The 26,367-nt window shown below is 42.6% G+C and overlaps 2 protein-coding genes and 1 long non-coding RNA gene across 9 annotated transcripts in view; 2 read left to right on the forward strand and 1 right to left on the reverse strand.

Moving 5' to 3' along the window:
* The window catches only part of LOC106567833 (platelet-activating factor acetylhydrolase IB subunit alpha2), a 31,035-nt gene extending 25,551 nt beyond the window's left edge, over nucleotides 1-5,484 (forward strand). For all 5 annotated transcript variants that reach the window (XM_014137605.3, XM_014137607.3, XM_014137604.3 and 2 more), the window contains one exon: nucleotides 2,963-5,484. In XM_014137605.3, coding sequence (XP_013993080.1) covers nucleotides 2,963-3,241 — 279 coding nt within the window. In that variant the 3' untranslated portion in view covers nucleotides 3,242-5,484. The remainder of the gene's footprint in view (nucleotides 1-2,962) is intronic.
* Nucleotides 5,485-13,353: 7,869 nt separating this feature from the next.
* Nucleotides 13,354-14,357, forward strand: LOC145860078 (uncharacterized). The gene is made up of 2 exons (XR_014380173.1): nucleotides 13,354-13,770; nucleotides 13,927-14,357. It is a non-coding gene; the product is annotated as an uncharacterized LOC145860078 (long non-coding RNA).
* A 129-nt stretch (nucleotides 14,358-14,486) lies between these two features.
* Nucleotides 14,487-24,778, reverse strand: rnf214 (ring finger protein 214). Of its 3 annotated transcripts, XM_014137603.3 has the most exons (16): nucleotides 22,077-22,199; nucleotides 21,902-21,964; nucleotides 21,605-21,770; nucleotides 21,455-21,514; nucleotides 21,125-21,265; nucleotides 20,870-21,003; nucleotides 20,650-20,718; nucleotides 20,419-20,515; nucleotides 20,168-20,256; nucleotides 19,979-20,060; nucleotides 19,748-19,843; nucleotides 19,311-19,642; nucleotides 19,047-19,164; nucleotides 18,777-18,947; nucleotides 18,568-18,669; nucleotides 14,487-18,297 (listed from the first exon to the last, which is right to left on the reverse strand). In XM_014137603.3, the coding sequence occupies exons 2-16, from the start codon at nucleotides 21,937-21,939 to the stop codon at nucleotides 18,235-18,237; spliced, it is 1,758 nt and encodes a 585-aa protein (XP_013993078.1). In that variant the 5' UTR covers nucleotides 21,940-21,964; nucleotides 22,077-22,199; the 3' UTR covers nucleotides 14,487-18,234. The 3 variants fall into 3 exon arrangements, with proteins under 3 accessions (XP_013993078.1, XP_082816537.1, XP_013993077.1); XM_082960411.1 differs by lacking the exons at nucleotides 21,902-21,964; nucleotides 22,077-22,199 and adding an exon at nucleotides 24,709-24,778; XM_014137602.3 differs by having other exon boundaries at nucleotides 21,902-22,143.
* Between the last annotated feature and the right edge of the window lie 1,589 nt (nucleotides 24,779-26,367).

Below are 26,367 nucleotides of genomic sequence, written 5' to 3' on the forward strand. Positions count from 1 at the left end.
TCAAGCTTGCTGTTTGTCAATCAAAGCACAGTAGCGGCCCTGCTACGCTACAGCCATCATTCATCCGGCGTTACCATCAGACGTCAGCCGTTGAGGGAATGCTTCCTTTGAAATCAATGAAAGATACTGCCCGTGTTGCGCCCGCGTTGCATCACGTTCGACGTCCAAGCTCAAGAATTGGTTGAAGTAAAGAATCTACTAGCTAGCAGAAACTCCAGCTAGCTACATTGTAAACATAGTCAATGTAAACAAAACAAAAGCAACGTGTAATTAGAGGATCATTTAGTACAATCGCTAGCAACAATTTAAGAACTGGATCAAAGCTGTTGTACATATGCATAATCGATGAATATGGTTCAGTAGGGAAAAATAGAGTAAAGATGCTCTTCCACTGTGCTCTGTTTTGCAGGTAGAATGTCATATTAACACACTGTTGACAAAGCAACACTTATAGTGGAGCTGAAGTGTAAGCCTATGCGCCACCACTCCGTGGCTACATATGAAACACGCAAAAAATATATATATGTGCCAGAAAACAATCGGCTAAGTGGATTTCAACTCATCGTTATCACATTATATGGGACTTGCAAATTGACTCACAGAGACAATGAAGGAGCATCATGCTGTCTCCCTCCATTTGGGCTCCCGAGTGGCACAGCAGTCTAAGGCACTGCATCTCAATGCAAGATGCGTCACCACAGACCCTGGTTCGATTCCAGTCTGTATCAGAACTGGCCATGATTGGGAGTCCCATTGAGTTACGCACAATTGGCCCAGCGTCGTCCGGGTTAGGGTTTGGCCGGGGTGGGCTGTAAATAAGAATTTGTTCTTAAAACTTTTTTTTTTTTTGAATTTCCGCCTAAATGACATACCCAAATCTAACTGCCTGTAGCTCAGGCTCTGAAGCAAGCATATGCATATTCTTCGTACCGTTCTAAAGGAAACATTTGAAGTTTGTGGAAATGTGAATTGAATGTAGGAGAATATTACACAATAGATCTGGTAGAAGAAAATACAAAGAAAAAAACAACAAGTGTTTTTCAACCACCATCTCTGAAATGCAAGCGAAAGGTCATAGTTATAGCCAACACTAATTCTGATAGTGTCCACAAGATGGCAGCAGTGTATGTGCAAAGTTTCAGATGGATAACTTGGAGTATGACTGATCCTCAAGCCTTTTAGTGTGAAGTCCCCAAGTACATTTGGGCAAATCGTGAAGGAGACATTCGCATTCATATTCCATTTTTCTGCAAGAATATCGTCAAATCTGTATACTTGGACTTTGATTTAGCTTTCCAAGTATTAGTAGCCATATTATAGAAGTTCAACATTTGCAAAACAACCAGTTTTCATAACTTCATAACTCTGAATATCCTTATAATTTTTGTCCAAAATGAAAAGGCATGCTGTCATACAAGGCTAGAAGCTACATTTTAGGACATATACATGATACTCCCATAAAGCCCAGCTCATTGGCTATCTAGCTAGCTTTGTTTGACTCCAATTGGTGCTTATTTGACAAAGATACAGTCGTTCAAGTGATGGCCGCCCGTGTCATCGGCGTGCCATGAAGGCGTCGCTCTCTGACCAAATATGGTGTTCTGTAGGATATACTACACCCCTAATGAAATAGGGAAGTCTCGTTACCTTCTAGGATCTCTGAGGAATAGATACGAACGTGATTTGACTCGTTGAAACAACGTTTAGGGTGAGATTTTCAGATTCCTTTCTTTGCAAATTGAACGAGTGGAAATACAAAATCGATCGTGCGTGATATATGGACCTTTTTAGAATATGAAGAAGGATTTTATCTAACAAAACGTCACTTCATGTTATCTCTGGGACCCTTTGGATGATAAATCAGAGCAAGATTCCAGAATGAAAGTACACATTACACCTTCGGAGGTGAATTTATCAAACCTATCGCGGTGAAAAAACTATTTTGTTGTTAGGAGCTCTCCTCAAACAATAGCATGGCATTGTTTCGCAGTAATAGCTACTGTATATTGGACAGTGTAGTTATATTAACAAGAATTTAAGCTTTCAGCCAATGTAAGACACTTCTATGTACCGACATTTGTTGTTACTCTAAAATCTGCAATCTTGACATAACTCGCTGAATGATTTACAACTGTCCCGACGACGGGACGCCGATCCTTACGTTTTTTTAACTGACTTGTCTAGTTAAATATAGGTTAAATAAAATGTAAATAAATAAAAAATATGAATGTTTGCTGTAGGTTATTGAGGCAATACAAACATAATGTGACTAAAATGAAAGGGTATTTAGTTGACTAAAATGGCCCACAGTTTTCCTAATTTCGACAATAACTAGACTAAATCCTTATTCAAATGGTAAAAATGTGACTAAGATTTAATGATATTTTTGCCAAAATGACTAAGACTAGACTAAATCTAAAAATAAAAAACAGTGCCAAAATTAACATTGATCTGAATGCATCTGAGAAGTTGAATATATTAAACTTTGATCAACTTGAAATGATAGTTTGTTAACTTGATACACAGACAATGAATGCAATATATACCATATTGAAACAGAATATTTAAATATTGAATTACATTTATTTTGAATTTTAAAATTGAATGCAATATTCAATCAATTCAGTTTCAAATAATGAAAAAGTTCAATTTATTAATTCAATGATTCAATTTGTGCATTACAAATTCAAAAATATTAAATAAAAATGCAATATCCTAATACAACTTCAGAATGATGGAATTCAAATACAATTTCAAGTAAAAGTACTTTTTTTTTGGTTGTGTATTTAAAAATACTCAAATACACAGAGAATATTTTTTTTGTTTTTTTACATAACAGTTACTTAAATACACGTGTATTTGAACCCAGGTCTGATATGATCATGTATATGAGGATGCATGCATTTACAGATGTGTCCTTAGCTCCCAGTAGTAACTAACCCCTCCTGTCTGTCCGTCTCAGGGTCTGTTGGCACGGGGCGAGTGGCCCAACCCGCTGCGGGAGAAGAACGTGGCGGTGAACAGCTTCCTGCGTTCCTGGCTGCCACGGCTGGGCCAGACCCAGTTCCTTGATGTGGGGGCAGGCTTCGTGCACTCTGACGGAACCATCTCCACCCGGGACATGTTTGACTTCCTGCACCTGACAGCCTCGGGCTACCGGGCCATCGCCAAGCCCCTCATTGACCTGCTGCTGCAGATACTGGAGGAGACGCCTGAGGAAAAGAGGGCCTCGCTGGTCTGAGGGCCACGACCCAGGGGCCACACACCCACACAGCCAGGGGCATGCCTCACTCATTCACTCTGCTGGGGAGTAGCTGGAATTTGCCTAAAACCACTCATCCAGGATCTGGTCCTAGATCTGATCTGTTCCTAGATCTGATCTGGTCCTAGATATATCCTAGATCTGATTTGGTCCTAGGTCTGTTGTTAGGGGCAAGATCTGTGGCAACTTCTACCTCTACAGGGAACGTGGGGAGGGGGGGTAGTCAGAGGTGAGGCATGCTCCTGTCTATTGAGATGGGGTCAGATCAAGATGTCACTTGCTGGGCCAAGCAGAGAGAATGGGCACTCATATGAGTGGAACTGGAACTGCAGGAGAGGAGGGGGAGTGCATGGGTTCATGTGCATGTGTGCAGGGAGACAGAGTTGACGGTGTGGAGAAGTGAAAGAGAGAGAGACAACAATACTTCCAGAGACATCGTACACGCTGTAGCAGCAACAGAGGATAGAGAGAGATCGGACACCTGCACAAGCTGTATAGAGAGGCTAATGGTAAACATGCATAGACTCTGAGAGAAGAGAGACACACACACAGACACTGTAGTAGACTCTAAAATGTCAGCTTTGCCAATTGAAATGTAAATTAGCTTCCTACTTGGGCACAGCTTAACAGCACAGTAATAAACACTCCTATACGTTCCCTCTCAGAAATCCGTTTGAGTTGGCTCCATATGCCTCAGTCTAAACCAACAGCTCTTTAAAAGCTCTAAACCGCCATCCGAGTACCAACTGTAATCCTCTCTCCTCCCTCCCTCAATCTGTGTCGTGGGAGGATAGTCCAGCTATCCTCCCATACCTGCCTTCTGCCACACACACACACACACACACACACACACACACACACACACACACACACACACACACACACACACACACATCGGCTCTCTCTCCCTTTCTTACACATAGGAAACTACACTCTCTCCTACAGACTCCAATACCTGCTTACTCTGTCTCTCGCCTACTCTTCATTTCTGTCCCTATTTTGTCTCTTTGTGTGTAGTATATAGAACTCCGACCCATCCCTGTCCGCACTACCACCTGCCTCCTAACGTATGACATTGTCGCAGGACGTCTTAAACAGTAGCATCATGATAAAGCTACTGACATAGAATTACATAGATTTAATAGTCTACTACTACACTAAAACCCAACCACAGGTCACAACCCTGTTTTGTCTCTTCCTGGTGCAGTTGAACTGAAGTGGTTTCTGAGGTCCTCTTGCTCTCATGTTACTAGCTACCGTCTTTAAGGAAATGTAGCTTTTTTTTTTACAACCAAATCTCTGTTTTGATGTAAATGGCAAATTTATAGAAGGGTTCAAACCCTTTTTATTTATTTTTATTTTTTGCGATTTCACTTGATTTTGAGAAACTTACCCCAGCCATAATTTCCTCGTCCTCGTTGTGCAGTACTGGAGCTCTGAACAAATGCTCCAAAAACACCCAAATACATCCTTTTATAAACGGAAACGCTCTCACTATAGTGATGCAGGTCTTTTGAACTTTATGTGCAACTTTATATTCCGTTTTGTGCAACTCAAGCCGTCAAGCCCCTATCCAGCTGTTCCATTCTCCATGTAGCCTGCTGCTAGAATGGGCGGAGAGATATCACTCGAGTTGTCTGTTTCACGTGTACAACATCTAAAGACCTGCATCACTATACTGAGAGCTTTTCTGTTTCTTAAAGGATGTATTTGGGTGTTTTTGGAGCCTTTGTTCACGTTTTTTTGGAGCCCCCGTACTGTACAACGAGGATAAGGAAGTGAATCGCTGGTTGGGGTAAGTTTCTCAAAAACAAGTGAAATCACCAAGTGTCTGGACATGCCATATATATTTAAAAAAATGTATTTGGTTGTAAAAAGCTAAATTGTCCTTTAAGCTCTACACGTATTCTTCGTGTGTGTGTGTGTGTGTGTGTGTGTGTGTGTGTGTGTGTGTGTGTGTGTGTGTGAGAACCTTCAACACTGGCTTGGGTGAGAAGTGTGTACAGTATGTGTCGCTTATGGTTGTATGACTGTTTAGAAGTGACCCATTTGTATATAATACATATATGTGAAGCTTGGATAGATGGCCTTGTATTGCGGATGTGGTAGTGTTTGTAAGATAATTAACGTTAGTGAGTATCTGTATTTGGTGCAAACTGCGCTATATTTGGCTTATTCTCACATGCTTAAGTGTTCCAATAAAGGACCATGAATGTACATAATTTGTGGTGTTGCTTCATTTCACTTGATTTTAAGGTGTAAGTGTGAAGAAAGGCTAGCTAATCACAAACCTTGATGATAAAATAACCTATCTGTGATTCAGTCACTGCAGTACTAACTTGCGGGAGTCCCATTTAACCTCTAGAGCGGCTATTCCCAAACTGGGGTACGCCAAATTAAAATGTGATTCACATTCAAACAGTTCATTTAGATTTTCCAACAGGGCTATACATTTTGGGTGCTTTTTCTTTTTTTCTCGCCCGAGTAGCCTCGTTTCACTGCCAAAAATGAAATTAAACCGTCTAGTGACAATGTCAAATACAGGTAGCCTAATCAAATAATTAACATCCAATCACATTAACTGTTACTCCCTCGGGAATTCCACAAACGGTCCGTATGTAGCCAAACGTAGCTGCAGCTCATTCCGTTTGCTAGAAAATTGATAAATGGTTTGGAAAAGTAAGGCCGCGTCCACAGAGACACATCAGCTCTACTGGTAGTACTACTACGACCAGTACTACTACTACGACCAGTACTACACCTGCACCTGTCGACGACACAAGTTGTTCTGCTTCCACGAGCACATCCAATGCTAGCATCAGTAATTCTACATTTGTTGCTAGCCCAGCGAGCATGGACACTGACAGTTGTGAATCTAATGCAGCCGAAGAGCTACTGCCCCCTTACCAGGGAAAGCCCCGAACAACAGACAGGGGCGTTGGACCATCGAATAGGCGCAAATATGATGAGAACTACATTGATTTGGGGTTCACTTATATTGGGAGTAGTGCCTTTCCTCAGCCACAGTGTGTTATATGTGCAAAAGTACTATCTCACAACTCTATGAATCCTTCACTCTTGTGCAGACATTTAGAAACGAAACATGCCAATTTGAAAAATAAGCCACCAGAGTTTTTTGGAGTGAGAATTAAGACAACTTTCGAGTAGTAAGACGTATAAAAGCAACAGATACCATTAATAAGAAGGGGCTAGAAGCTTCTTATATGGTGAGCTACCGAGTGGCTATTACAGGAAAGCCCCATACTATTGTGGAGGACTTAATTCTTCCTGCTGCCGCGGATATGGCTGGGACAATGCTGGGGGATAAGGCCAAAAGAATTACACAGACAATGCCTTCATCAAACAACACTTTCACGACGCATTAGTGACATGGTAGGAGATGTTTTGAAACAATTACTGCTTTGCATACAAGCCAGTGAATTCTATGCGTTACAGCTGGATGAGTCAACAGATGTGGCGGGCCTGGCAGATGTCCGTTACGTTTATGGGGAGGTCAATTAAGGAAGACATCCTCTTCTGGACAACAGGAGAGGATATTTTTTAAGTCCTGGACAGCTTTGTGACATCAAATGGACTTTGGTGGTCAAGATGTGTTGGTATCTACTGATGGCGCAAAAGCCATGACAGGGAGACATAGTGGAGTGGTAATGCGCGTGCAAGCAGTTGCTCCCGACGCCACTTGGGTACACTGCAACATCCAGCGAACGGCCCTTGCTGCCAAGGGAATGCCTGACAGCTTGAAAGACGTTTTGGACACTGCAGTGAAAATGGTTAACTTTGTTAAAGCACCTGAACTCTTGTGTATTTTCTGCATTATGCAATGATATGGGCAGCGACCATGTAACGCTTTAACTTGGGCAGCGTGCTGGTTATCAAGAGGCAAAGTATTGACACATTTTTTGAATTGAGAGACGGGCTTAAAGTTGACTTGCTATTTACATAAAGGTTACATTTAATTATCACTTGTCTGACTGCTTGCATGATGACGAGTTTCTCACACGACTGGCCTATCTGGGTGACTGCCTGAATGATCTGAATCTAGGATTACAGGGACTCTGCAACTATATTCAATGTGCAGGACACTGTCTGCAATAACGAGGACAACACACAAGTCTTTCCATCATTGAACTCAAACTTACAGATAATGTCAAATGTGATATAGCAAAGCACCTGCGTGAGCTGGGTGTGCAATTACGCAGGTACTTTCCCGAAACGGACGACACTAACAACTGGATTCGTTATCCCTTTCATGCCCTGCCTCCAGTCCACTTACCGATATCTGAACAAGAGAGCCTCATTGAAATTGTAACAAGCGGTTCTGTGAAAATGTAATTTAATCAGAAGCCACTGCCAGATTTCTGGATAGGGCTGCGCTCAGAGTATCCTGCCTTGGCAAATCGCGCTGTTAAGACACTGATGCCCTTTGCAACCACGTACCTATGTGAGAGTGGATTCTCGGCCCTCCCTAGCATGAAAACTAAATACAGGCACCGACTGTGTGTGGAAAATGAATTAAGACTGAGACTCTCCCCAATACAACCCAATATTGCAGAGTTATGTGCATCCTTTCAAGCACACCCTTCTCATTAACCTTCACCCCAGTCTGAGGTCCTGAGCGCTCTGGAGCAGGTTTTCATCAAGGATCTCTCTGTACTTTTCTCCGTTCGTCTTTCCCTTGATCCTGACTAGTCTCACAGTCCCTGCCGCTGAAAAACTTCCCCACAGCATGATGCTGCCACCACCATGCTTCACCGTTTCATCAGACCACAGAATCTTGTTTCTCTTGGTCTGAGAGTCCTTTAGGTGGCTTTTGTCAAACTCCAAGCGGGCTTTCATGTGCCTTTTACTGAGGAGTAGCTTCCGTCTGGCCACTACCTTAAAGGCCTGACTGGTGGAGTGCTGCAGAGATGGTTATCCTTCTGGAAGGTTCTCCCATCTCCACAGAGGAACTCTGGAGCTCTGTCAGAATGACCATCGGGTTTTTGGTCACCTCCCTGACCAAGGCTCTTCTCCCCCGATTACTCAGTTTGGCTGGGCGGACAGTTCTAGGAAGAGTCTTGGTGGTTCCAAACTTCTTCCATTTAAGAATGACGGAGGCCACTGTGTTCTTGAGGACATTCAATGCTGCAGAAATGTTTTGGTACCCTTCCCCAGTACTGTGCCTTCACACAATCCTGTCTGGGAGCTCTACGGACAATTCCTCTGACCTCATGGCTTGGTTTTTGCTCTGACATGCACTGTCAACTGTGGGAGCTTATATAGACAGGACATGAATTGGAAAGGCACACACCTATCGATTGAATATACCACAGGTGGACTCCAATCAAGTTGTAGAAACATTTCAATGATAATCAATGGAAACAGGATGCACCTGAGCTCAATTTTGAGTCTCCAAGCAAAGGGTCTGAATACTTATGTAAATAAGGCATCTATTTTTTTATTTTTTATGAATTAGCAAAAATGTCTAAAAACCTGTTTTCGCTTTGTCATTATGGGGCATTGTGTGTAGATTAATGAGGGAATTAAAATAAAATGTTTTAGAATAAGGCTGTAGTGTAACAAAATGTGGGAAATGTCAAGGGACCTGAATACTTTCCAAATGCACTGTATATATCTTTTTTGATGTTGTTGGGGGAAACAAACTCAATATAATTTAAAATGACTAAAACCAAATTGAAACTGTGTAGAAATTATAATGGACCTACATGCATACAGTTCATTGACTGTGTCCAGCTCGCTAATAATCACGTAATGAAAGCTAGATAGTCAGGGAGCATCGAGATTTTTTTTTTAAACGATAGAGAACTCTTTTTTTGCAAATTTTGACAGCAAGGAAATGTTTTATAAATTCAGTGCGGCCCTCCGGACGTCGTTGAAGAACGAATGTGGCACCCTGGGCAAAAATTTTTGATACCCCTGCTGTATATGGATCTAACAAATATTGTTTATCATGACGTCCAACACTGGGGCATGTTTAGTGATATTGAATATATCCAGTTACATACGTGAAGTATATCAGTATTAATGTATACAATTTATGTACTAAGATTTTGCTTGCCAGAAACAACACATAGATAAGTGTCATCTGCCATTCCAGAAAAATGTTAATACTTTTACATTCAGAGGATTGATAGTAACTCCAGTACATAACATCAGGCAAACCCAGTAACCCATGTATGTACAGTACCAGTCAAAAGTTTGGACACACCTACTCATTCAAGGGTTTTTCTTTATTTTTACTATTTTCTACATTGTAAAATAATAGTAAAGACATCAAAACTATGAAATAACACATAGGGAATCATGTAGTAACCAAAAAAGTATTGAACAAATCAAAATATTTTTTATATTTCAGATTCTTCAAAGTAGCTACCCTTTGCCTTGATGACAGCTTTGCACACTCTTGGCATTCTCTTAACAAGCTTCATGAGGTAGTCACCTGGAATGCATTTCAAATAACAGGTGTGCCTTATTAAAATGTAATGTGTGGAATTTCTTTCCTTCTTAATGCATTTGAGCCAATCAGTTGTGTTGTGATGGTATACAGAAGATAGCCATGTTGGGTAAAAGACCAAGTCCATATTATGGCAAGAACAGCTCAAATAAGCAAAGAGAAACGACAGTCCATCATTACTTTAAAACTTCTTCAGGATTAGGGGGTCCCCTGTGGGACGGTTGAGCTAACGTAGGCTGATGCGATTAGCATGAGGTTGTAAGTAACAATAACATTTCCCGGGACATAGACATATCTGATATTGGCAGAAAGCTTAAATTCTTGTTAATCTAACTGCACTGTCCAATTTACAGTAGTTATTACAGTGAAAGAATACCATGCTATTGTTTGAGGAGAGCACAGTTTTGAACATGAAAAGTTATTAATAAACAAATTAGGCACATTTGGTACCAAGAATATGCATATCCTTGCTTTAGGGCCTGAGCTACAGGCAGTTAGATTTGGGTATGTCATTTTAGGAGAACATTTTAAAAAAGGGTCCGATCCTTATTAAGACATGAAGGTCAGTTATTATGGAACATTTTGAAAGTTTGAAAGTTTCTTCAAGTACAGTCGCAAAAACCATCAAGCGCTATGATGAAACTGGCTCTCATGAGGACTGCCACAGGAAAGGAAGACCCAGAGTTACCTCTGCTGCAGAGGATGAGTTCGTTAGATTTACCAGCCTCAGAAATTGCAGCCCAAATAAATGCTTCACAGAGTTCAAGTAACAGACACATCTCAACGTTAACTGTTCAGAGGAGACTGCGTGAATCAGGCCTTCATGGTCGAATTTCTACAAAGAAACAACAACTAAAAGAACACCAATAAGAAGAAGAGACTTGCTTTGGCCAAGAAACACGAGCAATGGACATTAGACCGGTGGAAATCTGTCCTTTGGTCTGATGAGTCCAAAATGAGATTTTTGGTTCCAGCCGCTGTGTCTTTGTGAGACATGGAGTAGGTGAACGGATGATCTCAGCATGTGTAGTCCTCACCGTGAAGCTTTGCTGGTGACACTGTCAGTGATTTATTTAGAATTCAAGGCACACTTAACCATCATGGCTACCACAGCATTCTGCAGCTATACGGTCGTGGCCAAAAGTTTTGAGAATGACACAAATATTAATTTTCCAAAAGTCTGCTGCCTCAGTGTCTTTAGATATTTTTGTCAGATGTTACTATGGAATACTGAAGTATAATTACAAGCATTTCTTAAGTGTCAAAGGCTTTTATTGGCAATTACATGAAGTTGATGCAAAGAGTCAATATTTGCAGTGTTGACCCTTCTTTTTCAAGACCTCTGCAATCCGCCATGGCATGCTGTCAATTAACTTTTGGGCCACATCCTGACTGATGGCAGCCCATTCTTGCATAATCAATGCTTAGAGTTTGTCAGAATTTGTGGGTTTCTGTTTGTCCACCCGCCTCTTGAGGATTGACCACAAGTTCTCAATGGGATTAAGGTCTGGGGAGTTTCCTGGCCATGGACCCAAAATATTGATGTTTTGTTCCCCGAGCCACTTAGTTATCACTTTTGCCTTATGGCAAGGTGCTCCATCATGCTGGAAAAGGCATTGTTCGTCACCAAACTGTTCCTGGATGGTTGGGAGGAGTTGCTCTCGGAGGATGTGTTGGTACCATTCTTTATTCATGGCTGTGTTCTTAGGCAAAATTGTGAGTGAGCCCACTCCCTTGGCTGAGAAGCAACCCCACACATGAATGGTCTCAGGATGCTTTACTGTTGGCATTACACAGGACTGATGGTAGCGCTCACCTTGTCTTCTCCGGACAAGCTTTTTTCCAGATGCCCCAAACAATTGGAAAGGGGATTCATCAGAGAAAATGACTTTACCCCAGTCCTCAGCAGTCCAATCCCTGTACCTTTTGCAGAATATCAGTCTGTCACTGATGTTTTTCCTGGAGAGAAGTGGCTTCTTTGCTGCACTTCTTGACACCAGGCCATCCTCCAAAAGTCTTCGCCTCACTGTGCGTGCAGATGCACTCACAGCTGCCTGCTGCCATTCTTGAGCTAGCTCTGTACTGGTGGTGCCCAGATCCCGCAGCTGAATCAACTTTAGGAGACGGTCCTGGTGCTTGCTGGACTTTCTTGGGCGCCCTGAAGCCTTCTTCACAACAATTGAACCGCTCTCCTTGAAGTTCTTGATGATCCGATAAATGGTTGATTTAGGTGCAATCTTACTGGCAGCAATATCCTTGCGTGTGAAGCCCTTTTTGTGCAAAGCAATGATGACGGCACGTGTTTCCTTGCAGGTAACCATGGCTGACAGAGGAAGAACAATGATTCCAAGCACCACCCTCCTTTTGAAGCTTCCAGTCTATTCGAACTCAATCAGCATGACAGAGTGATCTCCAGCCTTGTCCTCGTCAACCATCACACCTGTGTTAACGAGAGAATCACTGAAATGATGTCAGCTGGTCCTTTTGTGGCATGGCTGAAATGCAGTGGAAATGTTTTTGGGGGATTCAGTTCATTTGCATGGCAAAGTGGGACTTTGCAATTAATTGCAATTCATCTGATCACTCTTCATAACATTCTGGAGTATATTCAAATTGCCATCATTCAAACTGAGGCAGCAGACTTTGTGAAAATTAATATTTGTGTCATTCTCAAAACTTTTGGCCACGACTGTACACCATCCCATCTGGTTTGCGCTTAGTGGGACTATAATTTGTTTTTCAACAGGACAACGATCCAACACACCTCCAGGCTGTGTAAGAGCTATTTGACCAAGAAGGAGAGAGATGGAGTGCTGCATCAGATGACATGGCTTCCACAACCACCCGACCTCAACCCAATTGAGATGAGTTGGACCGCAGAATGAAGGAAAAGCAGCCAACAAGTGCTCAGCATATATGGGAACTCCTTCAAGACTGTTGGAAAAGCATTCCAGGTGAAGCTGGTTGAGAGAATTCCAAGAGTGTGCAATGCTGTCATCAAGGCAAAGGTGGCTACTTTGAAGAATCTAAAATATATATTTTTTGGTTACGACATGATTCCATGTGTTATTCCATAGTTTATGTCTTCACTATTATTCTACAATGTAGAAAATAGTAAAACACTTGAATAAGTAGGTGTCCAAACTTATATTTGTCTATTTGCTCATCTAACTGTACTTTGTAAAAAAAAAAAAAAAAATCTATTTGTTTCTAGCCCTTGAACTTGCTCCTCCAGTTGAGTTGTAAGGGGGGAGGTCCATGTCTGAGACAGCACACACACACCTGCTCAGAGACCTATAAAAGCTGCCTGGTGCTGTGCATCGGCCTCACTTAAAGAGCAGCACCACCCCCAGGTAACACAGCCAGCCTCACTGAGACTCTCGAAGGGAGGTATGGGGCGTATAAAGAAAGCATAGGATATAGCCAACATTGGAAAATGGAGGAATTGAATGACCAAGCGTAAAGTTGCTGAAAGACAGCAGATATTATTATTGAAACTAGGTTCTTGGAAAGAAATGTAAGAAATAAATGTTTGCCATTTGAAATATGGATCATATTCATCAAAAGTAATTTAAAGGTTATTATTGTGTTGAACAGTGGCATTTTGTACCTTAAAGTTTGAGTATGAATGTTTGGTGTTAGATTCAAATGTTTTTGGTTGTGTGAAACATTGAATGTTAAGTTGCTTGCTTCTCAATATTTTTATCTGACCCATCCCCCTCTCCCTTTCTATCTCATCTCCTCTCACAGTCCCTCACCATACAGTTAGTCGCTCTTGCACTGACTCTCTTGTTGGCAGTAGGTCAGTATTAGCTCTAATGTTATATGACATAGTACATTGTTTTGTGTAGAGGCCTGAACTCTATAGCTAGCCTAGGTCTCATGTGGTTGTTCCCCCACCAGGCTCCCAGGCCAGAGCCCTGCAGAACAATTCCCCTCCCAGATCGAGCACATCAAGGCTGCTGCCATGGTGTACGTCACTCATGTGAAGATCCCTGGACCACTTGGATAGAACCAAATATGCCGAGTACAAGTAAGAGACAAAAATATCTCCACTCATAGTTAACTTCTATCAGATTATTCTGTCTTCATGTTCTCTTCCCTACAACCCCTCATCCTTCTTTCCATAATAGCAATGGATTGCTCTGGTCTCTCCCTCATTTTACCCTCCACCTCTCTGTACCCCCAGGATGAAGCTGTCCAAGAGCTTCGACAAGCTGCATGAGTATGCCCAGACTGCTTCCCAGACCCTGGCCCCCTACGGCGATGCCTTCAGCACCCAGTTCCTTGATGCCACCAAGCAGGTGTTGAAAAAAATGTCCAGGAACTTGCAGGTGCCTTGGTGGAAGAGTGGGGTAACATCTCACAGCAAGAACTGGCAAATCAGATGCAGTCCATGAAGAGATGCAATGTAGTACTTCATGCAGCTGGTGGCCACACCAGATACTGACTGTTACTTTTGACCCCCCCCCCCCCCCCTTTGTTCAGGGACACATTATTCCATTTCTGTTCGTCACATGTCTGTGGAACTTGTTCAGTTTATGTCTCAGTTGTTGAATCTTATGTTCATACAAATATTTACACATGTTAAGTTTGCTGAAAATAAACAGTTGACAGTGAGAGGATGTTTCTTCTTTTGCTGAGTTCCAAACATCTTGCTCTCTACTCCAGAGATGACGTCTTGTCAGTAAAATGGATAAGGTCTCCAAAATACTGCGGTGATGGTTTTCCTTCATCTTTTATCACAGATGGTAATTAAACATGTTTATTGTCAGGTTAATACAACAGTCCAAATAGTTAATGCCATCTCTCTTCTCCATACAGTTGAAGTCGGAAGTTTACATACACTTAGGTTGGAGTCATTAAAACTCATTTTTCAACCACTCCACAAATTTCTTGTTAACAAACTATAGTTTTGGCAAGTCAGTTAGGACATCTACTTTGTGCATGACACAAGTAATTTTTCCAACAATTGTTTACAGACAGATTTCACTTATAATTCACTGTATCACAATTCCAGTGGGTCAGAAGTTTACATACACTAAATTGAATGTGCCTTTAAACAGCTTGGGAAATTCCATAAAATTATGTCATGGCTTTAGAAGCTTCTGATAGGCTAATTGACATCATTTGAGTCAATTAGAGGTGTACCTGTGGATGTATTTCAAGGCCTACCTTCAAACTCACTACCTCTTTGCTTGACATCATGGGAAAATCAAAAGAAATCAGCCAAGACCTCAGAAAATAAATTGTAGACCTCCACAAGTCTGGTTCATCCTTGGGAGCAATTTCCAAATGCCTGAAGGTACCACGTTCATCTGTACAAACAATAGTACACAAGTATAAACACCATGGGACCACGCAGCAGTCATACCGCTCAGGAAGATGACGCGTTCTGTCTCCTAGAGATGAACGTACTTTGGTGCGAAAAGTGCAAATCATTCCCATAACAACAGCAAAGGACCATGTGAAGATGCTGGAGGAAACAGGTACTAAAGTATTTATATCCACAGTAAAACAAGTCCTATATCGACATAATCTGAAAGGCCGCTCAGCAAGGAAGAAGCCACTGCTCCAAAACCGCCATAGAAAAAGCCAGACTACGGTTTGCAACTGCACATGGGGACAAAGATCATACTTTTTGGAGAAATGCCCTCTGGTCTGATGAAACAAAAATATAACTGTTTGGCCATAATGACCATTGTTATGTTTGGAGGAAAAAGGGGGATGCTTGCAGACGAAGAACACCATCCCAACCGTGAAGCACGGGGGTGGCAGCATCATGTTGTGGGGGTGCTTTGCTGCAGGAAGGACTGGTGCATTTCACAAAATAGATGGCATCATGAGGCAGAAAAATTATGTGGATATATTGAAGCAACATCTCAAGACATCAGTCAGGAAGTTAAAGCTTGGTCGCAAATGGACAATGTCCCCAAGCATACTTCCAAAGTTGTGGCAAAATGGCTTAAGTACAACAAAGTCAAGGTATTGGAGTGGGCATCACAAAGCCCTGACCTCAGTTCGATAGAAAATTTGTGGGCAGAACTGAAAAAGTGTGTGCGAGCTAGGAGGCCTACAAACCTGACTCAGTTGCACCAGTTCCGTCAGGAGGAATGGGCCAAAATTCACCCAACTCATTGTAGGAAGCTTGTGGAAGGCTACCCGAAATGTTTGACCCAAGTTAAACAATTTAAAGGCAATGCTACCAAATACTAATTGAGTGTAAACTTCTGACCGACTGGGAATGTGATGAAATAAATACATCACTCTCTCTACTATTATTCTGACATTTCACATTCTTAAAATAAAGTGGTGATCCTAACTGACCTAAGACAGGGAGTTTTTACTAGGAGTAAATGTCAGGAATTGTGAAAAACAGTTTAAATGTATTTGGCTAAGATGTATGTAAACTTCCAACTTCAACTGTAAGTATTTCAACATTCTGCTCATTCAAATTGGCCAGTTTTAAGTTCAATGAGTCATACTTCAGTGTGACTTTTAATAAGGCACTTAACATAACTCTAGTGTATTTTTTTTGCCATAGAAATTATAAAATGGTCAACATAGGATCATGACAAATAAAAATAAACATACCAAATGCATGGAAGTTAGAAACAACACTTACAAAATAACATGTCAAAGTTGTTATAATTATGTCAAAGGGTATGAGAAGTATATTTTACAATAAATAAAAAGGCATACATAACAAACATGATATCCCTATGGGTTAACACACAACAGTAATGTGAAAACAGAAAATAAGTTATGGTGCCAGATTATCATTGCCGTTGTTAACAACAGATGTACTTTTGGTCAGCCTTTAAAAAGGTATTAAATTATTTAGTCAGCTGTATCAATATAGGGATGCATAATATGAAAGACTTCTGTTTATTCCCTTGACTTTTTCAACATTTTGTTACATTACAACCTTATTCTAAAATTGATACAATTGTTTTCTCATCAATCTACACACTACCCCATAATGACAAAGCAAAAGCAAATAGATTTTTGTTGCACAACATTTTTTAAATAAACTGAAATATCACATTTACATATGTATTCAGACCCTTTACTCAGTACTTTGTTGAAGCACCTTCGGCAGCGATTACAGCCTTGAGTCTTCTTGGTATGAAGCTACAAGCTTGGCACACCTGTGTTTTGGGAGTTTCTCCCATTCTTTCAAGCTCTGTCAGGTTAGATGGGGAGTGTTGCTGCACAGCTATTTTCAGGTCTCTCCAGAGATGTTCGATTGCGTTCAAGTCTGGGCTCTGGCTGGGCCCCTCAAGGACATTCAGAGACCTGTCCCGTAGTCACTCCTGTGTTGTCTTGGCTGTGTGCTTAGGGTCGTTGTCCTGTTGGAAGGTGAACCTTCGCCCCAGTCTGAGGTCCTGAGCGCTCAGGAGCAGGTTTTCATCAAGGATCTCTCTGTACTTTGCACCGTTCATCTTTCCCTCGATCCTGACTAGTCTCCCAGTCCCTGCCATGCTTCCCCGTAGGGATGTTGCCAGGTTTCCTCCAGAGGTGAGGCTTGGCATACAGGCCAAAGAGTTCAGTCTTGGTTCCATTAGACCAGAGAATCTTGTTTCTCATGGTCTGAGAGTCCTTTAGGTGCCTTTTGTCAAACTCCAAGCGGGGTGTCATGTGCCTTTTACTGAGGAGTGGCTTCCGTCTGGTCACTCTACCATAAAGGCCTGATTGGTGGAGTGCTGCAGAGATGGTTGCCCTTCTGGAAGGTTCTCCCAAATCTGGAGCTCTTTCACAGTGACCATCGGGTTCTTGGTCACCTCTCCCCTGATTGCTCAGTTTAGCCAGGTGGCCAGCTCTAGGAAGTCTTGGTGGTTCCAAACTTCTTCCATTTAAGAATGATGGAGGACACTGTGTTCTTGGGGACCTTCAATGCTCCATACATTGTTTGGTACCCTTCCCCAGGTCTGTGCCTCAACACAATCCTGTCTCGGAGCTCTACGGACAATTCCTTCAACCTCCTGGCTTGGTTTTTGCTCTGACATGCACTGTCAACTGTGGGACCTTGTATAGGCAGTTGTGTGCCTTTCCAAATCATTTCCTATCAATTGAATTTACCACAGGTGGACTCCAATCAAGTTGTAGAAACATTTTAAGGATGATAAATGGAAACAGGATGCACCTGAGCTCAATTTCGAGTCTCATAGCAAAGGGTCTGAATACTTAAATAACCTGTTTTCACTTTGTCATCATGGTGGGTGTCAATTGATGAGGAAAATTGTTTAATTTAATCTATTTTAGCATAAGGCTGTAACGTAACAAAATGTTGAAAAAGTCAAGGGATCTGAATACTTTCTGAATGCACTGTAGGTGAATAGTAATACGTCACCGTGTATGCTCTGTGTATATAGTTGATGTGAATCATATTCCACCATCTCCTTCTTCCGTTCTGTGACACTGAACAGAACACCATCAGTGTTCAGCTCCTCTTTCCCTTCATGTCTTCTCCTTTCGGTCTTTTTTGCTACTCCTTTCACTTGGCTGGGCAGAAGGGACAGGTGTTGTTCTTGCTGGACTGTAGCCATACACTGATGCACTGAAACAGAGGCAAATCATCAGCTTTACATCAGCTAACAGTGCCTAACTAGTTTAAGCATAGTTAGGGTTATAGCAAAGTATCATCTATCATCTGTGTCCATTTAGCAGACGCTATTATCCAAAGCGACTTAGTCATGCGTGCATACATTTTACGTATGGGTGGCCCTGAGAATTTAACTCACAGTCCTGGCGTTGTAAGCTCTGCTCTACCAACTGAGCCATACAGTTCTCAGTAATCTATACGTTTTTAATTCAGTGTAGGGCTTACATCCTTATGAACAGTGTGGGCGCAGCTCATGGGGTGCTGGCTGTCTGCTTCGACGTGGTTCTGGCACATCAAGCACAGCTTACGATTACTGGGAGTCACAGGCTGGAGAGAGAGAGAAGCAGCACCTCAGAAATACATTAATTATGTACATAGTCACCCAAGCCTAAAATTCTCAATTGTGCCCTCTGCGGGTTGGTAGTGGTTTGTACCTGTGGAGGCCTTGTCTGGAAGACTTGAGTTACTGCAGGTCTCTGAGGGGGATTTGTGGGTCTCTGGATGGGGCCAGGAGGCCTCTGGATTGGCCCTGGAGGGCGCTGGATTGGGCCTGGAAGACCAGGAACGCCCCTGGCAGCAGAAAGAGGCCTGGTGGGCCCTGGAGCCTGTGGAGGATAAAGGTTAGATTAAGGTTTAGACTGTGTTGGTGTGTGTGCACACTTAGTGTGTATGTGTCTCAGTGTGAGTTTGTGTGATTGTTTTACCGGTTTCTCACTCTGTGCCAGTCTCTGTGCCACCTGCTGTGTGACCTCATCCATAGACATGCCAGCCATGGTGCCACGGGAATTCTTAATCTGCTGCAGCACTGACATGAGTTGAGTTCTGGAGAGAGAGAGGGAGGGACGGAAAGTAGAAAGAGAGGGAGGTAAATGGAAAGAATGAGACGAGAATCAATATTTATTGATTGTAGTCTGCAAGATCTTTTACTGACTAGTAAATTCAGAGTAAGTTACAGACTTTGAGCTCACCTGTTGCACTGTGGAAATATGTCCCCCAGTCTCTTCAGCAGGTTGTCCAGTTTGCCAGCAGCAGGGGGGTTACTGAAAGGCAGGGGCTGGGCGGAGGCCACGGTGGTGGGCAGGGAAACAGTTGGGGTGGCTGGGTGGAGCGGTAGAGCGGAGGCAGGGGGAGTAGAGGAGGGGACAGGTGGGGGAGTTAATCTGGCTGGGGCTATGAAGGCAGCTGGGTGGTGCTGCTGGGGTTGGAAGGGCATCCCCACGGCGTTAGGAGGGCCCATTTGGAAATTTTGAAAAGGGGGGAGGGGTGGAGCGTACATCATCGGACTCATCACCAAGTCCACCTGCAGAGGAATGGTTCCATTAACAACAGATACAGTATCCACATTAAATCACTGACATTGACTGTCTTCGTCAGAATCAACTACACACATGTATCACACACAGACCGTGGGGACTTGGGGTAAGTGTGGTAATGTGACTCCAGGGAGGCTTTCCATCAGTTGGCCCTTTTGCAGCAGGTGAAGGTGCTCCTTGAACTGATTCTGAGAGAGAGAGAGAGAGAGAGAGAGAGAGAGAGAGAGAGAGAGAGAGAATAATAAAGTCCCCCCTAGGCATGTTCTTAAAGCCTACATTTATCCAGTGAAAGGCAGTGGTCTACCATCCCTCTTGTCCCTCACCTGCAGTCCCGCCAAACTGCTGTGAACAACAGCCACATTATTCTCCCACTCCAGCCTTTTGTGCTGCTGAGAGGGGTCAAATCTGCAGACAGAGGAAACACCAATCACTGAAGCACAGCCTTTATGGGAGAAGCTACACTATGTAGGCTACATCCAGCTTCAGTCATAGGGTCATGCTCAGTACAGTACCTAAGTGTGTTTATGTATTGGTCAGCCTCTTTCAGCCAGTCGTCCACCTCAGACATGGTCACATCTCTCTGCATTTCCAGAGCTGCAATCTGTTGAACATAAATCAGAATACAAATCAGGGTTAATCCCCGATTGTCTTCAAATCAAACTCCATGGCGACATGTGGATAGGTGAATCAGAATGAACATTCAGTGTCATAGGGTTGTGATGGTTGACTGATGTAGAGATGATAAATATGGACAGAGACTGACCTCATCCCGTAGAGCTGTCTGGGTGGCCTCCTCTGACTCTTTCTGTAGCCGCTCCATCTCAGTGTTCAGGTCTGCTAGCTCCCGCTCCCACATAAGCCTATAGATTAGCACAGCAGGTGTGTTGTATAGCATTATATTGTGGACAAGATGTGTTGTGTAGCATCATAATGTATATGATATGTTGTCTATGGTTAGGTTATATGAAGTGTAGGTGTGGCTCAGTAGTCTTACTTTTCCTGGTTCTGCTCCTCTATCAGCAAAGCCAGCTTCCTGGTGGTCTCCTTCAGCTCCTGAGACAGTCTGGTAGAGGGACAGACAGAGGAACATGGCTGACCGACAGGACATCTTGTCACAGTTCTGTTGGTGGCCACCACCTAGCCTACCGTCTGTCCCACACCTCAAAGGGTTTTCCCCAATTTCTCCTTTTTCACCTTCTTCTCAATATCTCTACCTGTTCCTCTCCTCCTCCATTTTGATTTTCTCCACGCTGAGGTCTTGCTTCTTGACTGCAAAGTTCTTTCGGGTGGTCTTGCAGCAGTTCAGCTGAAGCTTCACACGCAGAGACTCAATTTTGTCCAGCAGCACCTGAAAATATTGTCACTCACAGTTAATTAGTCCAAAGATGTACAACATCTCAAGCTGATGAAAAGACACAAGTAGGCCTATACGTAGCCTACAGCACAGAGATGTGCATTTGAACACAGACCTGCTGCTGGTGGATTCCCTCATCTTTCTTCTGAACCAGGCTGTCTACGAGGTTGCCATGATCAGCCTCCTCCTCCTGCTGCTGCTTCATCAGCTCCTCATATTGCAGGGCCAGGTGAGTGCTGTACTCATCCACTGACCGCTAGAGAGAGAGAGAGAAATAGGAAGGGAAGGAGGAAATGTTGGAGAAAGAGGGGAAAATGTAACCACAGAATAAGAATGAAAGAGGTTGTTAACTTGTGTCATGCACATGTACAGATATATATGTTGTGTGTGAGTTACCACACTGATTCACCATACCCCAGTCATGCCCCCAGAGTGAACAAATTACCATCAGTGACTCCCAATCCTGATCTGTGTTAACATCTTTGTCTGCTGTCCAGGCATCTGTCTGCAAGAGACACAACACATACAATGACTTTCTGTCACATGCCCACAATTGTCTGGGAAATTACTGCTGTCCTATACAAACTCTTTCCACCTGGACGCCTTGCTTCTTCGAGTGAGTGCCATGGTGTCCATCCCCTGAGGCCAGCTTTTCCAGCTCCCCTATAGATCCCGAGGTGCAGCCTGGATCTGACCATGGGTTGGACTGGTTGGACCAGGGGTTGTATTGCTGCTCAGGGTTTCCCGTGGCGGAGGTTTCGCTGGGGGGGTCAGAATTGTTGTTGCTAGGGTAAATAATTCGTTAGGTAGGCGTACTCAGCTGATATAACAGCGTGTAATCACCCACCCCACATAACAAACAAAAGCTCCCAAGATAAGTCACCGGACTTACCGCGCCATGTCCTCCTCGAGCGCCAATCCCCAGTCCATAACGTTAGTTAGCTAGTTTCTATGACTAGAAATTGAAATTAAACAGCGGTAAACGTGTTGGGAAACTGTAGCTTAAATGACAAGGTGCATTATTAGTAATCAAAAACGGAAAATGAAGATGTTGAGTTGTGTGTTACCTCATCGACAAACCACGTTAGAAAATTATAAACATTACACGTTTGCTGACATACACTTCCGGGTAAGCTCACGCAGCGCAACAGTGTTGCCATGTTCGCGATTTTCCTGTCATTTGACAACTTTAAAAAAACAATGTCGCGGGTTAAAATGTTTTGGTCGAGGGGTTTTGGACTATTTCTAAGTTGCACCGCGGCCGCCAAGGCATTTCTCTAAAAAATATATATACATTTCACGTAAAACACAAAATAATGCATGCAGAGAAGAATTAGGCCGATACCCGCTAATTATCAAAATCCAGAAAAGAGACCTTAAATTCTACAACCACCTTAAGGGAAGCAATTCCCAAACCTTCCTTAACAAAGCCATCACCCACAGAGAAATAAATCTGGAGAAGAGCCCCTTAACCAAGCTGGTCCTGGGGCTCTGTTCACAAACACAAAAAAGGCCCCACAGAGCCCCAGGACAGCAACCCAATTTGACCCAACCAAATCATGAGAAAACAAAAAGATAATTACTTGAGACATTGGAAAGATTTTACAAAAAAACAGAGCTATTTGGCCCTAAACAGAGAGTAGTGGCAGAATACCTGACCACTGTGACTGACCCAAAATTAAGGACATCTTTGACGACTGAGAAATGTCACCGAAGGCAAATCAGATAAAATTGTATTTGTTACATGCGCTGAATACAACAGGTGTACTGTAGACCTTATCATGAAATGCTTACTTACAAGCCCTTAACCAACAATACAGTTCAAGAAATAGAGTTAATAAAATATTTATTAAATAAACTAAAGTTTAAAAAATCCAATCAATCAAAAGGTAACACAATAAATGTACATAACAATAACGAGGCTATATACAGGGGGTACAGGTTAGTCAGGGTAATGTGTAAAGTGACTATGGGGGGGCTTCCTAACCTCCTGCCAAATTTATGACCATATTAGAGACACATATTTCCCTCAGATTACACAGACCCAGAAAGAATTTCAAAACAAATCCAATTTGGATAAACTCGCATATCTATTGTGTGAAATACCAGTGTGCAATCACAGCAGAAAGATTTGTGACCTGTTGCCAAAAGAAAAGGGCAACCAGTGAAGAACAAACACCATTGTAAATACAACCTATATTTATATTTATTTTCCCTTTTGTACTTTTTCCCTTTCATGCTACTATTTGCACATCATTACAACACTGTATATAGACATAATATGAGATTTGAAATGTATTTATTATTTTGGAACTTTTGCAAGTGTAATGTTTACTGTAAATGTTTCATTGTTTATTTCACTTTTGTTTATTATATATTTCACTTGCTTTGGCAATGTAAACATATGTTTCCCATGCCAATAAAGCCCCTTAAATTGAATTGAAATTGGGGGGGTGAGTGGTGGGGAGGGCCGGAAGGGGTGTGTGTGTGTGTGTGTGTGTGTGTGTGTGTGTGTGTGTGTGTGTGTGTGTGTGTGTGTGTGTGTGTGTGTGTGTGTGTTGTGTTGAGAGCTATACAGTTATTGGCTGAGTCACGTGAGCGAGAAGAAAAGAGAGCGGCAAGCGCGCACGTTGACTACTTTTTTACCAGTTGTAGGTAGGCTATTTAGATTGTCGTTATGGAGACACCTATTTCCCAAAACATTTATATTAAACATATTAATACTCTAGAACTGATGCACATCAATAAATAATGTAGACAAAGCAGTGGAAACCGACTTTGGGCGCACCACTAGAGCGCATTACATAAATCCGCTCATGGTGGTTTAAACTGCATTCTAATGTTGACCGCTTAAAGAAAACGGTATCAAGCGAAGTGCTTTATTCATGCTCATTTCTTGCGTCTCTGGGGCTTTCGAGTGGAAATTTGAAATGGAAATTATGGAACTCCTTCGCGTGGTTATTTTTCTTTTTAAGTCCTCAATGACACTGGCATTAGGCTAAATGTGGAGTATTATACATTTGCCTATGTTGGCGATCAAGTAGCCTTAGAATGTATATGCCATTGTAGGCTACCATTTGATACAATAAATATGTTGAAACGATATCACTGGAGTCATATCAAATCAATTTGTGCCACTTGCGTAGCCTACCTGGAGCTGGCAAGCTAATTTAATAAATAGCCTATAACTTCAGTTTATTGTTGTTGTAGCCTTGTTGTTAAACAAGTTAAATCGACATCAATTGAATGCTCTGGCGAGTTTAGTAAGGGCGCCATGTAATAGCTTGCAATAACTATTATTTTAAGGAAACTCGAATTTAGCTTTAACGTCGTTACTATGAGATTCCTTCTTAATTGGCTCGATAACGTTATGGAAAAAGGCTTTATTGTATAGATACGGCAACCCCTCTCTTGCTGTGACAAAAACAAATTGGGCTCGTTTTCAGGCCTTTGGGCGGGTTTTGAATGGTCATGGGGCAAAAAAAATTGTTTGACCTGGCAACCCTGCTCTGCATTGTTACACAATTTGGGAGGCACATGGCGATGTGGTACAGAGCTAGATTTGTCCTCTGCACGTCTCTGGAGGCTTCACACCCTTCATATGGAGCCTCCGACCACATTTTAGTCTAGGCCTCCGCAATGGATTAGTTCACTGAGATGGGAGCAAATATACAGTACCAGTCAAAAGTTTGGACACACCTACTCATATCGAAGGTCGAGAGCCATGCGTCCTCCAAAACAACCCAACCAAGCCGCACTGCTACTTGACACAATGTGTACTTAACCCGGAAGCCAGCCGCACCAATGTGTCAGAGGAAACACTGTGCACCTGGCGACCGCGTAAGCGTGCACTGCGCCCGGCACGCCACAGGAGTCGCTAGTGCGCGATGGGACAAGCACATCCCTGCCTGCCAAACCCTCCCCTAACCCGGACGACGCTGGGCCAATTGTGTGCCGCCGGCTGCGACAGAGCCTGGACTTGAACCCTGAATCTCTAGTGGCATTGCAAATAAAACAATCTCGGTCGACCAACAGCAAACAAATCGAATAATTGGGGTCTGCCCTAAAACTTTTCAAAGCGCTGGTAGTGTGTTCAGATTTCGATCACCTGAAGCAAGCGCAGAACCATATAAATACGTGCACAATCTCGGCATGTATGCATGCGTCTCATGCAGGTTTTTTTAATCTTGTGTGCATGCTTCAGGTGATAGAAATCTGAACGCACTACCATCGCTTTGAAAAGTGAATGTAATTATACTTTCCTGTGTATATAGTCTCACATCACTACCACCAAAATGACCATCTGTACAGACAACTGGTAAATAATGTTTTGCCACAGAAGCAATATGTCCCGCCTCCTTTAATCCCTACATGACTGACAACTGTATGTTCCAATTGTCATTATGTTGTAAATTATGTTATTTTTTTTCTGTTGGTTTGTCAGTTCTCTTGTATGGCCCCGGTATGGACACCTACATGTGATCTGTATTAGAGATAAACAACAACTGAAGTGTTTTATAAACTAGGTGGTTCGAACCCTGAATGCTGATTGGCTGACAGCCATGGTATATCAGACTGTATACCACGGATTTGACAAAACATTTATTTTTATTGCTCTAATTACATTCGTAACCAGTTATTAATAGCAATAAGGCACCTTGGGGGTTTGTGATATATGGTCAATATACCACTGCTAAGGGCTGTATCCAGGCACTCCGCGTTGCTTCGTGCTTAAGAACAGCCCTTAGCCGTGGTATATTGGCGATATACCACACCCCCTTGGGCCTTATTGCTTAAATACAATAAACATCCTGAAGAGAGAAGAGTGTCGTGGACCTTCTTTCCACATATTAGAAGGTCTGTGGAGCTACAACAACAGTACAGTTTATAGCCAGCTAACGTTACAGTACAGTAGCTAACTAAGTTCAGCTAGCTAGCTAACGGTCATCTAAAGGCTGAAGAGGACAAGACCATCTAATCGTAACCACGACAGTATGTTAAAATATAATTATATTCAACATTCTGGCTTGTTTCATGAGAGGAAACTTTCTTGATTCAAAGGCTAATTTCTGCCCAATGTAGAATTCAACGCAATTCAACGTCGGGTTTCCAGGCAAGCCTCAATGGTGCTGCCCATGCTCTCACAGACAACATAATGAGACAGATACAGTACAGTGATGCAATGTCTATCTAAGTATATGACAGCAACCCTCAAAGCCACTAGAGAGCATAAACTATCAACAATTTCTTTTCTCGGACTTCTGATTAGAAAGAATGAACCATAGTGAACACAGCTAACCCTGAACATAACAATCATAGAAGGGATTGATAGACAGCCAGGAACTCCTTATGCCACCT

The sequence above is a fragment of the Salmo salar genome, chromosome 13 (genome assembly GCF_965601325.2).
Source record: "Salmo salar chromosome 13, fSalSal1, whole genome shotgun sequence".
Classification (NCBI taxonomy): domain Eukaryota; kingdom Metazoa; phylum Chordata; class Actinopteri; order Salmoniformes; family Salmonidae; genus Salmo; species Salmo salar.